Source organism: Phaenicophaeus curvirostris, chromosome 26, assembly GCF_032191515.1.
Source record: "Phaenicophaeus curvirostris isolate KB17595 chromosome 26, BPBGC_Pcur_1.0, whole genome shotgun sequence".
Lineage (NCBI taxonomy): Eukaryota > Metazoa > Chordata > Aves > Cuculiformes > Cuculidae > Phaenicophaeus > Phaenicophaeus curvirostris.
The window spans coordinates 5,745,490-5,760,860 of NC_091417.1; the positions used below are offsets into that span (position 1 = coordinate 5,745,490).

The 15,371-nt window shown below is 53.4% G+C and overlaps 2 protein-coding genes across 2 annotated transcripts in view; one reads left to right on the forward strand and one right to left on the reverse strand.

The window, feature by feature from the left end:
• WNT3 (Wnt family member 3) overlaps positions 1–6,616 on the forward strand; it is a 43,938-nt gene extending 37,322 nt beyond the window's left edge. Inside the window, exons 3-4 of the mRNA XM_069877148.1 lie at positions 4,097–4,362; positions 6,137–6,616. Of these exons, the coding sequence (XP_069733249.1) occupies positions 4,097–4,362; positions 6,137–6,616 (746 nt within the window). The remainder of the gene's footprint in view (positions 1–4,096; positions 4,363–6,136) is intronic.
• A 6,410-nt stretch (positions 6,617–13,026) lies between these two features.
• Positions 13,027–15,371, reverse strand: part of NSF (N-ethylmaleimide sensitive factor, vesicle fusing ATPase) — a 78,230-nt gene continuing 75,885 nt past the window's right edge. Inside the window, exons 20-21 of the mRNA XM_069877131.1 lie at positions 14,112–14,167; positions 13,027–13,515 (exon numbers count right to left, since the gene is read on the reverse strand). Of these exons, the coding sequence (XP_069733232.1) occupies positions 13,497–13,515; positions 14,112–14,167 (75 nt within the window). The 3' untranslated portion in view covers positions 13,027–13,496. The remainder of the gene's footprint in view (positions 13,516–14,111; positions 14,168–15,371) is intronic.

Sequence of the window (15,371 nt, forward strand, 5' to 3'; positions counted from 1 at the left end):
ATGACCTCAAGTTGCATCAGAGGAGGATTAGATTGGTTATCAGGGAAAATTTCTTTACTGTCAGAGTGGTAAAGCCTTGGCAGAGGCTGCTCAGGGCAGGGGTGGAGTCTCCATCCCTGGAGGGGTTCAAGAGCAGTGTACACGTGGTGCTTTGGGATGCGGTTCAGTCAGCTCCGTGGGTTTGGGCTGGCAGTTGGACTGGATGAGCTGAAATAGCTTTTCCAACCTTAATGCTTCTCGGATTCTGTGCTTCTCCAGGAGGATGCTCCTCAGCCTCAGTTGGGTTCAAGCCCCTTGCCGACAGCTTCTCTCCGTGCGGGGCTGCGCGGGGCGCGACGGCCGCGGGGGCAGGTGCAGGGAAGGCAGCTGGGCTCGGGTGCCTTCGGGGGTCCTTGTGTGCTTGGCTGAGCCCCCGCCACGAGCTGTGAAAAGGCAGCCCAGCACCAAGATAACCCAGAGCTTTTCTCAGCCATGACACCCGCAGTCATTTGCATCTAAACAGGGGTGTGTGGGATCAGGGGCCGTCTTGATATAAACTCAGCAGCTTAAAGGGAGGGGGAGGGAAAGGAGAGAAGGAGAGAGAAAAATAAGCTTATACCGATGAGAAAGAGCTAAGCTTCCTCCCCTACTGTGAGGCAGGGCGAGCGATACCATCCCAGCGCCGCAGTCGTTTCAAATCGCTGCAGCATTCACACGCCCTTTAGCCATTCTGATCCGGTGGCGGGGGGCTGGGGAGCCCCATCAATAGGGATTTCCCAGCCGGGCTGGCGGGTTTGGAGGGTGACGGCAGGACAGGGGAACATTGCCCCGTTGCTACGAGGTGCTCTTGGGGAATGCCAGTGCTCTGTGCCGTGGGTACGCTGGCCGGCGGAAACATTCTGCATTATGCTGGTAATACAGTGTGACACCGCGGGAACAATGGCAAATTGAGTGTCCCAGCAGGTAACGGGCCTGGCTGGGAGACAGTCGCAGTGGTGCACTGTCAAGCCGGCTCTAATCCTCCCTCGCCAGCCCCTCCCCTGGTTCTGGGAACGCTGCTCCCGCGTTTCGTCTCTGGGAAATTCTCCCAGCCTGGACCCCGGGGAGAAATCCAAGGCGAAGCGTTTGTGTTCGCAGCTCGGTCCAACGGCCACGACACCGCATGGGGAGCTCGCCGGGAGGACACGAGGGTGGTGGGACGCATCCCCCCAGGATGGTTGGCGTCACATCTCTGCTTGCGTCGCATCTCTGCGTGGTCCCAGCCCGGCATCCACGCTCAGTGGATGGGGAAGCACCAAACATGCTGCCGCTCTCCATCCCGTGCCCATCGCTTTCTCGCACCCCGTGGGGTGGAAAGCGAAGGGATGTCAGCAAGGAGAGCGGCTCGTGTCCGCCCCCGCTGCCCCCGAGTTGTCCTGGTCTGAGGCCAGAAGGGCTCGCCAGCTCCTCTAATCTGATCACGGGCCACCCAAATCGCCTTTGTCCGGCTGAAACACTCCAGTGATCTTCAACCTGTGGCCTGTAGCCCCCAGTGGTCCCAGTATAAGCTGCCGGTGAAAAGGTTCTAAGGAAAATGTGCACAGGTAGAGGCTGGATTTCTGCTGGTTTGTCAAGGTGGGAGAGCAAGGAGGGAAGATTTCAAAGGAAAAGAAAGTGACAACCACAGTGTGGTCCCACCGGCACGGACAGGGTTGAGCAGCTCTGGTTTAGGATCACATTTGGCATTGAGAACTGGGCTCCCCAGGCTGCAGCGGAGCAGGGATGTGCATTTCCGCCGCTGGCACTCACCCATGAGCCTCTTTGAATTGCCTTCATGGGGTGAAATCAGCTCAGTTGGAGATGCCTGGGGTTTGGAAGCCAGACCCCAGCTCTGCAGGCCAAGGAGCAAGAGCTGGAGCACCAAAGATCTCCCCAGTGCACAAGGAAGCTGAGGGATGCACGGGACAGCTCAGAAGACAGTTCATGGCCGCTGCTCCAGGAGGAGGGAATGGTCTCCAAGGTCATCGTTGGTCTGACCCAGCAGAATCTTCTGGCTTCTTTCCACAATCACTGATGAATGTCTTGATCTTCGGTCCAGCTGCACCCACAAGGTCACTGGAAGCACCAGCACAGCACCCAGGGCAGTGGCACCCCAGGCACCACAGCCCCTGATCCACTGCCGCTGCATCTCCCCGCTCCCTGCCATGAGGTTGGATTGACCACAACATCCACTCTGAATTGAGAGACCTGAAATCTCCATCTTCATGGGATGCCACGTAGGTTTAAAGCATCCCAGAACCATCCACCAGGGTGCTGTACACATGGTTCCACCAGAGAGGCCCTGAACCAAGAGATGTCCCCAAGGAGAACACTGATCGAGATATTATTTTGGTTTTACTTGGAAAGCCTGTCTTTAGTCCAGTCTTAGTGAAGTCAAAGGCCCAACTCCTGATTTGAAAACAAGTAAAAAGAGTAAAACACTGCCTGCTTGGTAAATAAAATACTTGAAGGCCACCAATGCAAGAACCCACCCTGCGAGTGCAGAGACTAAAGTTCCTATCACTGTGCTAACCAGAGAAACACATGGGGACTCTCCAGTCTGCGTCCTCATGCAAGTGACACCTCTGAGCTGTGGTGGGATTTGATCTCCTCCTGCCCTGGAAGTCCTCAGGTGAAAGGGAACATTTGTTTCTCCTCACCTTTCTGGAGAGAGGAATCAAAGACAGGAAAAGAAGCAGAGAGGGGTCACCATGCAGAGGGATGTAATGGACAACGTTTTCATAGAATCCTAGAATGGTTTGAGTTGGAAGGGACCTCAAAGCCCATCCAGTCCCACCCCCTGCTAAGGGCAGGGACACCTCCCACTGGATCTGGTTGTTCCAAGCCCCATCCAACCTGGCCTTGAACCCCTCCAGGGATGGGGCAGCCACCACTGCTCTGGGCAACCTGGGCCAGGGCCTCCCCACCCTCACAGGAAAACATTTCTTCCTAAGATCTCATCTCAATCTCCCCTCTTTCAGCTTAAAACCATTCTCTCTCATCCTGTCCCTGCCCTCCCTGATCCAGATCCCCTCCCCAGCTTTCCTGGAGCCCCTTTCAGTGCTGGAAGCTGCTCTAAGGTCTTCCTGGAGCAAACCATGGTCATTAAGCACAGTAACACAGAGGGTTGGCTCTCTTCAAGAACCATGAAATAAATACAGGGGCCATTAAAATCTACTTGAAGATGAAAGTCAAGGTGAGCACAGGAACAAAGGATTTAAATTGGCAGGGCTTTCATCTGGATCCAAAATTCAAAGATGATTATCATCCTCCTTCTCTGAAACCAGCAGAAGTGCCATCAGCCAGAGAACTGGCAAAGAGACCAGCTCAGCTCAGAGCAGGTCACAACCTCTTCAGTGACCTCCTCAAGAGTTACCACACCAATGTCCGTAATGCAGGAGCCCCTTTTGAGATAGAAAGGTTGTTGTCCACTTACAGACAGAGAACATGACTCCCCAAAACCAAGACAATAAGAGCACAGACCTCATGGCAGGAAAATACCACCGTATTAAGTGGATGAGATCATCTCTTTCTGCATCCTCTAAAGCAAGGTCTAGGTCTTCCATGTCATCTCACTATGCTGTTGTTTGGTGTTTCTAATATCTTGGCAGTGGCAGGCCAAGAACATTTCTCTCAACGGCTCCACACCAGCTGCTGCGTTGGGTGGCTGATTCAGGACATGCTGCCATCCCAAGGGTGCATTTCAGAACTGGGTTGTGGTCATTTCTATCCAGAACAACCCACTCTGAATAAGATGTTCCTTGCGTTCCTGGTGTTAGATCTTAGGCAGAAATGTTTTGCTGTGAGGGTGGGGAGGCCCTGGCCCACGCTGCCCAGAGCAGTGGTGGCTGCCCCATCCCTGGAGGTGTTCAAGGCCAGGTTGGATGGGGCTTGGAGCCCCTGATCCAGTGGGAGGTGTCCCTGTGCATGGCAGAAGGTGGAACTGGATGGGATTTGAGGTCCCTTCCAACCCAAACCATTCCGTGATTCTATGATTCTATGAATAAAACAACTTTTTCCTTTTCAGTGGTGCCGAAGGGGGTTGGGAAGAAAAACCAAATCGTTACCTTGACTGACAACTGGCTCTGTTTGTCCCCAGCCACACGAGAGTCCGCCTTTGTCCACGCCATCGCGTCCGCGGGGGTGGCCTTCGCCGTAACCCGCTCCTGTGCCGAGGGCACGTCCACCATCTGCGGCTGCGACTCCCACCACAAAGGACCTCCAGGAGACGGCTGGAAATGGGGGGGTTGCAGCGAGGATGCCGACTTTGGCGTGCTGGTGTCCCGGGAGTTTGCAGATGCCCGAGAGAACCGGCCGGACGCCCGCTCGGCTATGAACAGACACAACAACGAGGCCGGCAGGACGGTGAGTGCTCGATGGTTCATCCATGACCACATGAATGGTCCAGCCCGGCTCCCCCTGATGTAACAGGACCACAGTGCTCAGCCAGGAGCTGCCTGGGATGATTTTCCAGAGCACAGCATTTTTCATTTTTAATTGGGAGGTGGAAGATGTGGATTAGACATTAGGAAGAAATTCTTCACATTGAGTCTGGGGAGGCCCTGGCCCAGGTTGCCCAGAGCAGGGGTGGCTGCCCCATCCCTGGAGGGGTTCAAGGCCAGGTTGGATGGGGCTTGGAGCCCCTGATCCAGTGGGAGGTGTCCCTGCCCATGGCAGGGGGTGGGACTGGATGGGCTTTGAGGTCCCTTCCAACCCAAACCATTCCATGATTCTATGATTTCCACTCTCTCCAAACACATAAGTGGGGGTAAAGAAGAGTTAAACCACACCTTGTATCCAGCCCAACCATCTCCCAAGGCAGCTTGCAGAAACCCAGCCCTTGGTCAGTGGTGAAGAGGACTTTCCTCTCAATCCACTCCTTCCTCCGCACTCCCTGTTGTAATATCTTCCCCCTCAGGGATCCTTTGATGATCCTTGTTGGTACCTCCCACCTGAACCATTCCGTTTGGTCCTTGCTGGACACAATGGGCACCACCTACTCCGGGTCCTTTGCAAACCCAGCGCCCGCTAACCATGTTCCAGCCAGCCCGTTCCACCAGTGCTCACAGCAAACACTGGGGATCCCTTTTCGGTACCCAGCAGGCAGAGGTGGGAGGGCAGAACCTCAAATCTCTGATGTGTGTAAGCGACCAACAGCTTCCAGCAAAAAAAACATAGACTCTAATGATTTTAATGAAAAGCAGTGATTATTTTGCTCCAAGTAGAGGTTTCTGGGGGAAAGAACACATCATGTCCTTGGATTCACAAATCCATCTCCTTTCCAGCATGAACTGTCAAGCTCAGGCACAGAAGGGTTGTTAGCAGAACTAGGACAAGGGGTCAGTCTACATCCACATGGTCAGAGACATCCCCCAACCCTCAACTTCTCTGGGCTCTGATTGTCAGAGAACTTGATCATGGGATCACAGAAATTAATCACAGAATCGTGAAGGTTGGAAAAGCCCTCTCAGCTCATCCAGTCCAATCGCCAGCCCAACCCCACCATGCCTGCTAAACCCTGTCCCCAGGTGCCACAGCCGCACGTTGTTTGAACCCCTCCAGGGATGGAGACTCCACCCCTGCCCTGGGCAGCCTCTGCCAGGGCTTCACCACTCCTCCAGTAAAGACATTTTTCCCAGTATCCAACCTAAACCTGCCCCGGTGCAACTTGAGGCCATTTCCTCTCATCCCATCGCTTGTTACTGGGTTGAAGAGCCCAGCACCCACCTCGCCACAACCTCCTTTTCTGGGACCTGCAGAGAGCAATGAGCTCTCCCCTCAACCTCCTCCAGGCTAAACAGCCCCAGGCCCCTCAGCTGCTCCTTATTGTCCACACACACAACAGGGAGGACACCAGGGAAAGGATCAGATGCTGGCATTAGAGGGGATGCGATGGGATGCGATGGGATGGGATGGGATGGGATGGGATGGGACGGGACGGGACGGGACAGATGCTTACAGCATCAGTCAGGCTTTTCTAGTGTTCCCATCACATTCTCAAACTCCCATCACTCCCACCCAGCCTACGCTTCCCAGACCCAGCTCAGCCCAGGTATCTAAACCCAAACTCAGGTGGTTGAAAGCAAACGCCGGGCACCATAAGCTGCTGCTGACCACCTGGTTTTCTCTCCCTGGGCAGACCATCCTGGACCACATGCACCTGAAGTGTAAGTGCCACGGTCTCTCAGGAAGCTGCGAGGTCAAGACCTGCTGGTGGGCACAGCCAGATTTCCGGGCAATCGGCGACTACCTGAAGGATAAATACGACAGCGCCTCCGAGATGGTAGTTGAAAAGCACCGGGAATCTCGGGGATGGGTAGAAACTCTTCGGGCCAAGTACGCTCTTTTCAAGCCACCGACAGAGCGGGATCTCGTCTACTATGAGAACTCCCCCAACTTTTGCGAGCCCAACCCAGAGACGGGGTCCTTTGGGACGAGGGACAGAACGTGCAACGTCACCTCCCACGGGATCGACGGCTGCGACCTGCTGTGCTGCGGTCGCGGCCACAACACCAGGACTGAGAAAAGGAAGGAGAAGTGTCACTGCATCTTCCACTGGTGCTGCTACGTGAGCTGCCAGGAGTGCATACGCGTCTACGACGTCCACACCTGCAAATAAGCATAGGTAGGTCTCCAACCGATGGGAGGTTGCAAGGCTGAGGGGTCCATCAACCCCGTGATCAGCCCCCACGTGGTGGACTCACACTCCAGAGGATGGCCACAAGAAACTCTTAATGCCCTTGGTCAGGGCAGACCCCTCACCCAGGTGGCACCGGCGCTGTGGAGGAGGCTCTCGGCACGTCACCCACGGCAGGTGGCTCAAGGCTTGGCTGCAGACACGCTGCGTCTCTGCTGTGCTACTTCTCGCGAGCTGGCTGGGGAGCAGTGGGGACAGGGAGGTCCAAGCCAGGTTCAACCACCCCAGCTGACACAGCAGCTCAACCCTCCCCTTCCTCCTTCTTCTCTTCCTCTTCCTCCTCCTCTGGAGCACTGTCCCATGGAGATGCCAATACAAGCAGGTTCAGGTGGAAATGAATTCTACCCATTGAGAGCTGAGCACACACAGGTCGCCTGCTGGCACGGCGTTCCTGGTCTCAGCAGATGCGATGAGGAGGAGGAAAGAAGCCCACACCAGCCAGGCTCCTTCCTTCCTGCTCTGAGGAGATGGCGCTGGAGAACAAAACTGAGCACAGTGGGATTAGAGCAGCTGCCCATCATTTAGGCTTTTCTGGTGTGACATCCCCATCTGGAGACTTTCCTGACAGACTGTCCTTCCAACCAGTGTCTTCTTTCACTTCCCCTTGCCCTCTCCGCTCCCCACAGCCCCAGATCATCTCCCGTAACCCGTGAGGACAGAGGCTGGAGAGCAGAGCCCAGCACTGGCCCGGGATAAGAGCAGGGCACATACAATGAGGCCACCACCCCTTCCATGGGATCCATCCCTCCTCCAGACATCTCCTTGCCATGCAGCTGGCCAAGGGAGATTTTTAAGGGTCTGGGCGGATCTCCCTGTTAATGCAGCTCTTTCATAGAATCATAGAATCATAGAATAACCAGGTTGGAAAAGACCCACTGGATCATCGAGTCCAACCATTCCCATCAATCACTAAACCATGTCCCTCAGCACCTCATCCACCCGTCCCTTAAACACCTCCAGGGAAGGGGACTCAACCCCCTCCCTGGGCAGCCTCTGCCAGTGCCCAATGACCTTTTCCGTGAAATATTTTTTCCTAATGTCCAGCCTGAACCTCCCCGGGTGGAGCATGAGGCCATTCCCTCTCGTCCTGTCCCCTGTCACTTGGCAGAAGAGCCCAGCTCCCTCCTCTCCACAACCTCCTTTCAGGGAGTTGCAGAGAGCAATGAGGTCTCCCCTCAGCCTCCTCTTCTCCAGGCTAAACACCCCCAGCTCTCTCAGATGCTCCTCCTGTTCTCCAGCCCCTTCCCCAGCTTTGTTGCCCTTCTCTGGACTCGCTCCAGAGCCTCAACATCCTTCTTGTGGGGAGGGGCCCAGAACTGAACCCAGGATTTGAGAAGCAGTCTCACCAGCGCCAAGTACAGAGGGAGAATAACCTCCCTGGACCTGCCGGAGAATCTTTCTGGGGACAAGGGTCCCCACCAGGCCGGCTGCTGCAGCACCTCTGAGCATCAGGAACGGACGATGAGACAGCAGCCATGGCAAGAAGAGGTGTCTGGTGAAGCTTCTCATCTGCCTCCCCCCACCAGATAGATTTGTCCAACCACTTCATTCAGCAAGAGAGAGGCAAGGGGGGATGGAGAAGGGAGACCTTTAGCTGAGAGCACAGCCCCAGGGAGAGCCTTCCCTTCCCCCAGGATTTCAGAGAATCATGGAATGGTTTGGGCTGGGAGGGACCTTAAAGTCCAATCAGTTCCACCCCTGCCATGGGCAGGGACGCCTCCCACTGGATCCTGATTGTTCCAAGCCCCATCCAACCTGGCCTTGAACCCCTCCAGGGATGGGGCAGCCACCACTGCTCTGGGCAACCTGGGCCAGGGCCTCCCCACCCTCACAGGAAAACATTTCTTCCTCAGATCTCATCTCCATCTCCGCTCTTGCAGCTCAAAACTCTTCCTCCTCATCCTGTCCCTGCACTCCCCGATCAAGAGCCCCTCCCCAGCTTTCCTGGAGCCCCTTTCTGTACTGGCAGCTGCTCTAAGGTTTCCCCAGAGCCTTCTCGTCTCCAGGCTGAACAACCCCAGCTCAGCCTGTCCTCATACGGGAGGTGCTCCAGCCCTTGGATTATCTCCATGGCCTGCTCTGGACTCACTCCAACAGATCCATGTCCTTGGATCCATGTCCAGTTTCCCATCACCTATTTGTCCATGAGGGCCTGCCCCCGAGTGCAGAGGAACCAGCGTTTGTCCCCTCCCGCTCCCCAGGCCACAGCCCCTCCTGGACCACACGCCCTTTCATTTGAGGTTTCAGTTTCCATAGTGCATTGATCCTCAAAACTGCAAAACCAACTCTTCCCTCTGTCCTGGTGGGCTCCTTGCATGTGATGAAGCCCAACACCATGTTCCAGCACCACTTCTCATCCATCAAGTGATTGAACAAAAACATCTGAACCGTTAAAGCTGTGTCTTCTGCTCCCCTCACACGATATCACCAAGAGCAATAAAAGGGGTGAGAGCCTCCTCCCACGGAATATCTGTGCCCGGAGAGGATCAGAGCAAACCCCGTGGTCTCACCTCTGTGGAGCGCGGTGAGGAGCTCCTGCACCCACACCTCCGGAGAAGCATCTGCTCCCGAAAATCATAGAATCATGGAATGGTTTGACTTGAAAGGGACCTTAAAGCCCATCCAGTTCCACCCCTGCCATGGGGACACCTCCCACTGGATCAGGGGCTCCAAGCCCCATCCAACCTGGCCTTGAACACCTCCTGGGATGGGGCAGCCAAGATCATAGAATCATAGAATGGTTTGGGTTGGAAGGGACCTTAATGATCATCTAATTCCAACCCCCTCAAGATCATAGAAGAGCTCTAAGTCGCCTCCCAACCCAGAACTCAGCTGTCTTCTGACCTGCATTCTATTTAAACGTATTAAACTCTGTGTCTGGCAAAGCCCCAGGTACCTGACTTCACACAAACTCCCTTTTTTGTTTGTTTGTTCATTCTTTTTTTAATCAAGAAAAGGCATTTAATATTAAATAGAACATTTATTGCCTTGTAATTATTTTCCTGTAGCCAGGTAACCTAGCACTGAATGGAAGCTCTTTTTCCATCAATCTGCTGTATCCAAAGTTTTGTATAAAGTTGTAGAGGTCGATTTTTTTTTATTTTATATTCAGAAAATGTCTCTTTTTATAAGCATTATTTATTATACAATGTATATACTTGAGTTAACTAAGATTATATATTATATAAATATATATATTTGGAGAAAAATATATTTCAACTTGCATTTTTTTGTGGTAAGTCATTAAAGAGAAGGTAAAAAGCCAAAAACATGCACTTGCCAGCTTGTGTGGTTGCCTGGGAAGGTCCTTTACGTCCTGTAGGATGGTGTCTACGGGAGCGGTGGGGCGGCATCTGGGTCCTCATGCATGGAGACAACACATGATGTTGGTGATGACAAGGTGATGATGGTGAAGGGCAACCAAGAAAGGAGATGGTACAGCTGAGATAGGGTTGATGGAGGCCTCACCGTGTGCTCAACGAGATCACGGGGCTAAAGTGGGCTCCAGGCTTTGTGTCCTCCCACCACTGCACTCACAGGCTGTCATGGAAACACCCGGTGGCCAGGAGAGACCAAGATCCAAATGTCCTCACAGAAAACCTTCTCCATCCATGAGTGATCCAATAGGTGTCTCTGCAGCATCCCAACAATGATTTTGAGCACAGTTTTCCACAGCCCTGCCCTCAAACACACCTCTCTGAAGGGTTACAAGAAAAAGAAAACCCTTCCATGTTTCCACCCTTATCCCTAATTCATCCCCAAACAATTCCATCCGCCTTCTCGCACGGTGCTGTCTGAACCACGTGCTGCTTCCGCACCAACGCTGCCACATCCGCTTCACCACGTCCTGTCAGTGCCACCTCCTATCGACGGCAGCTGCGATGCCACAGTCCCACCACCACCCGAGTGTTCCTAACGGAATCACAGAATCACCAGGTTGGAAAAGACCCACTGGATCATCGAGTCCAACCATTCCCATCAAACACTAAACAATGCCCCTCAGCACCTCATCCACCCGTGCCTTAAACACCTCCAGGGAAGGTGACTCAACCCCCTCCCTGGGCAGCCTCTGCCAGGGACCAATGACCTTTTCCGTGAAACATTTTTTCATAATGTCCAGCCTGACCCTCCCCTGGTGGAGCTTGAGGCCATTCCCTCTTGTCCTGTCCCCTGTCACTTGGGAGAAGAGCCCAGCTCCCTCCTCTCCACAACCTCCTTTCAGGTAGTTGGAGAGAGCAATGAGGTCTCCCCTCAGCCTCCTCTTCTCCAGGCTAAACACCCCCAGCTCTCTCAGCCGTTCCTCATAAGGCCTGTTCTCCAGCCCCTTCACCAGCTTTGTTGCTCTTCTCTGGACTCGCTCCAGAGCCTCAACATCCTTCTTGTGGTGAGGGCCCAGAACTGAACACAGGATTCGAGGAGCGGTCTCACCAGTGCCGAGCACAGAGGGAGAAGAACCTCCCTGGACCTGCTGGCCACGCTGTTTCTGATCCAAGCCAAGATGCCATTGGCCTTCTTGGCCACCCGGGCCACCGCTGGCTAACAAACCAGACAGCTGAGAAGTCTGGCCTTCCGGAGGGTTCTGAGCTTAGCAGCTTTAGGAGTGGAAGCCCTGTGCGCCTGTCCCTCAGGCTAAGCCTTTCTCCATCACACTCCATCCCCGAAACCCATCCCAACACCTTGACATACGTGTGTCTTGGGTTAACGACTCAACCCTAGAGACAGTTACACTTCTGGAAGGCCCAGAAAAAAGCAGCAAGAGGTGTCCCTGCCCATGGCAGGGGGTTGGAAGTGGATGAGCTTTAAGGTCCTTTCCAACCCAAACTATTCTATGATAAGGAAGGAGATGAGGGATTTGGCTTGTGCTTTTAAAGCTGCATCGTTCTAAGTATAAAGCCATCCTGGCCCAGTGTGTCGTAGGGAAAATGTGACGGGAATGGGCTGCCGAGTCATTCTCTTCTACCACACACAGGAAACATCTTGGATGGAGAGCTGGGAATAGGTTGGAATGAGTGGGAAGCCACACCCAACAGTTTGCCCTGGTTTTCCAGCACGGCCTTTAAGTGTGATACGCTTAATTCTGTCCCACACAGGCACATCCCCAGGGACTCCTCAGCGCTGCAGGGTCCAAAACACTCTAGGATGGGCTGAACAAGAGGTCTTCTCAACCAGCTTCTTGACCTGTGGTCAAGCTGTCCAGGCTGGGGCTGTCCCCAGCCCCTCCATGCTCAGGTACAAACTGGGAATCCCTCTGTGGGAACAGCTTTGTTCTCTTCATGCCATCCATCAGGTCTCCACAGCCGCCCCGCTGTGACCAGCCCCAAGGACACAAATGCCTCCCAGCTCATCACAAGGAGTTGCGCTTTTTATTGAATCCATCAAATGTGCAATTAAACCAGATATTTATTCATCGATATAGCTCTGGACAAAGACATGATGAGGGTTACATCATTTCTCTGAAATATAAGTTAGGGTGTGCTGCTGTCACTGGGACGAGCAGAGGGAAGGGAGAACAAATAAATTCACGAGATCGTACACAAAATGAGAGGGAACAACGACCACTGGGCCTGGCGATGTCATCACGATACACCAGCACTGCCAAAGGGAAAGAAACCGGAGCGGAGAGGCTAAAATACTCCAACTGCTCTAAGTCTGCACTAAAGGACTCGGAACCTTTGGGCTTCCAAGGATGAGAAGGACCCTGCTTCCCCGGAACCCCGCAGTGTGCACCGGCCACTCGCCCCTCACTGCGGGTCTGGACAAGCTTAGGAAGCTGCACTAAGTGCTCATAAATGGCTTTGGTTTCACACCCCAAGCTGAGGTATGGTCCAGGAATCATGAAACACGTGGAGCCAAAGGACCAGAGCGGAGGAGCCTCATGCAGCCACCATCGCAGCGCCACGAGACAGCTGGAGGGCAAGGACCACATAAAGTGCAATACATTCCTTTATTTCAGTGCAAAATCATGGCTACACACACCTGGGGCATCTGCAGAGCTTGGTTCCTCTCGGTCTCTAAGGAGGAATTGCAACCTTTGCTACCACAGCAGGAAAATGGGATCTGATGGGGCTGGCTGAGACAGAGCTGCCACGGACACTGCACGCACGGAGAGCTTCCAGGAGGGAATCAGCAGCTCTACAACTGCTGCTGGATTAACAACAAGCTGTGAGGCTTTCAATACTGCGTTTGGAAGTTTCCTCTACCCTGATCAAAATAGTTCCCTGTCTTCTTCCAGTCCCTAACACCAATCTCTCCTTGGGTCAGAAAGTACCTGGGTCTGAAAGAAAGCAGGAACAATTCTGGAGAGGAATTATTGTGGGCACAGTCTTTGTTACCAGCCTGGCTCAGTGTTCAGGGAGGCCCAGGATGACACGACAAGAGAGCATTCATCAGTCAGGACCACACGGAGCAGCGCTGTGCTCTGCCTTCGCCACAGGCTGTCAGGTTTATTAGGGATCAGGATTTCACTCCTATCGTAGTGACTGGATGCCGGACACAAGTGAGCATTAGCTTCAAAACTTACAGGACATTTCCCCATGCTAAAAATCAAATGAGAACGCAGCCTCGCCTGCACAGAGACAGAAGCACGGTGTTCTAGGAGACACTTCCACATGACAGCAGTAGAGTAAAGACGAAGAATAAAGATACCGTATTGCACTACACATGCAGATTCCACATCAGGTTCTTGGAAACAGGGGAGCATTTCACTTTGTCCAGTGTGTTGAACACAGAAGAGTCAAGATCCCAGGGTATGTTCTCCAGGTTGGTCACTTCTCCAGCTGTTGGTCTTGCACTTGGTCCCCCTTCAGTCCAGGGTAGGAACACTGGAAAAAGAAGCCGAAGCCATCAGGAAGGCACACAGGTCTAAACACCCCAACTACCCAAAGGTATAAACATCCCAAGCACCCACTAGAACCTCCTCCGACGCAGCCAGGACAGGCACTGAAAATGTCTCAGAAAGTCACTTTCTAGGAGATGTCAAGATCAGGCTCAACTATTCCCCATGGTACCGACAAGGGAAAGAGCAGGACATCCTTCTCTTAGACAGGAGAAACACGAGAAATCAAAGTTCAGATTTTAGGTAAAACAGCTGGATTTTAACTCTAGCAGAATCTCTCCTGCTTTACTTTACAGAAAGCTGAACTGTGGCCCATTTGCTCATTTACATTTTAAAGTCATGGGTAAACTAAGAAAAGCAGAGAACTCAGGCTTGGAAGTTCTCAAAAAGTCTTCAGGTCCTCCCACCTCCCTCCCAGAACAGCTGGCACACAGCTGCACAGAGAACTGACCCAACATTGAGTTCTGCCGAGGAGGGGCCAGCGAGGAGGTCAGACACCTGCCCTGCAGGTTCCCCTCAGAGATGCTGATTTCTGAGAGGAGGAGAGAGCTTTAAACACTGCTTTAAAAGAAAAGTACTTACGTTCCTTCTTCTCTCAGAAGAGCCAAGAATTTTTTCACCCGATACTCAGGATCCATCTAAACACCAAACAGAACAGAGCTCCATTAGGGGATGCAATTTCCAAGTCACAAAACAGGAAAAGGCCACAAGGGCAGCTGGAGACGCGGGTGTCCATCTGCTCTGCCCAGGCATCGGCCTGGCCAGAGCTCAGCCTGCTCCTCCAGCGGTTCTGAGCCACAGATACAGCACCAGAGAAGAAGCTGGTCAGCACCAGCTCAGCATGCTCACAGCCCAGAGGTGAGCCAGCCTGGAGGGACATACACACCATTCATAGAATCATGGGTTTGGGTTGGAAGGGACCTTAAAACCCTTCCAGTTCCAGCCCCTGCCATGGGCAGGGTCACCTCCTATTGGATCTGGTTGCTCCAAACCCCATCCAACCTGACCTTGAACACCTCCAGGGATGGGGCAGCCACGACTTCCCTGGGCAACCTGGGCCAGGGTCTCCCCACTCTCAGTGTAAAGAATTTCTTCCTACTGTCTCATCTAAATCTTCCCTACGCCAATTACAGCCATTCCCACTCTTCCTATCACTCCACACCTTTGTAAAGAGTCTCTTCCCAGGTTTCTTGTAGCCCCCTTCAGGTACTGGAAGGTACTCTAAGGTCTCCTCAGAGCCTTCTCCTCTCCAGGTGGAACAGTCCCAGCTCTCTCAGCCTGCATCCCCATCAGGTACTTCTGGTTTGATGACAGCCTGCACGCTACCTTCATCCCACACTGGAACAGGCTGCCTAGAGAGGGTGTGGAGGCTTCTCTGGAGACAGTCAAACCCCGTTTGGACACGTCCCTGTGCACTCTGCTTTATGGCGGGGTGGACTGGATGAGCTCCAAAGGGCCCTTCCAAGCCTGACCATTCTGGGATTGTACCCCAGCTCTGCTCAAGCCACTCCGTGCCTGTTTCCATCTCCCCTTTCTCAAATAAAACAGGAGCAGAAGGGGAGATGTCCTGAGTTTTCCTGTCTTCCTTCCCCTTGCAGCTCCAGCAGCAAAGCTCCAGAGGAGAGGAGCTGCGGGAGGTGGATTAGCACAGAAGGGAAAGCTGAATCGCAGCAAAAGGCTTCCAGAACTTGCAGAACCAACTTGCATTGTGGTTCCATCACCCAGGAACATCCCTTAGAGATCAGCCGCACCACTGCCCCATCACTGAGACAGAGACAACAGGGAAGTGGCCGTAAAAGCTACAAAGGAGGTGTTGGTGGGTGAGAAGCTCAACATGAGCTG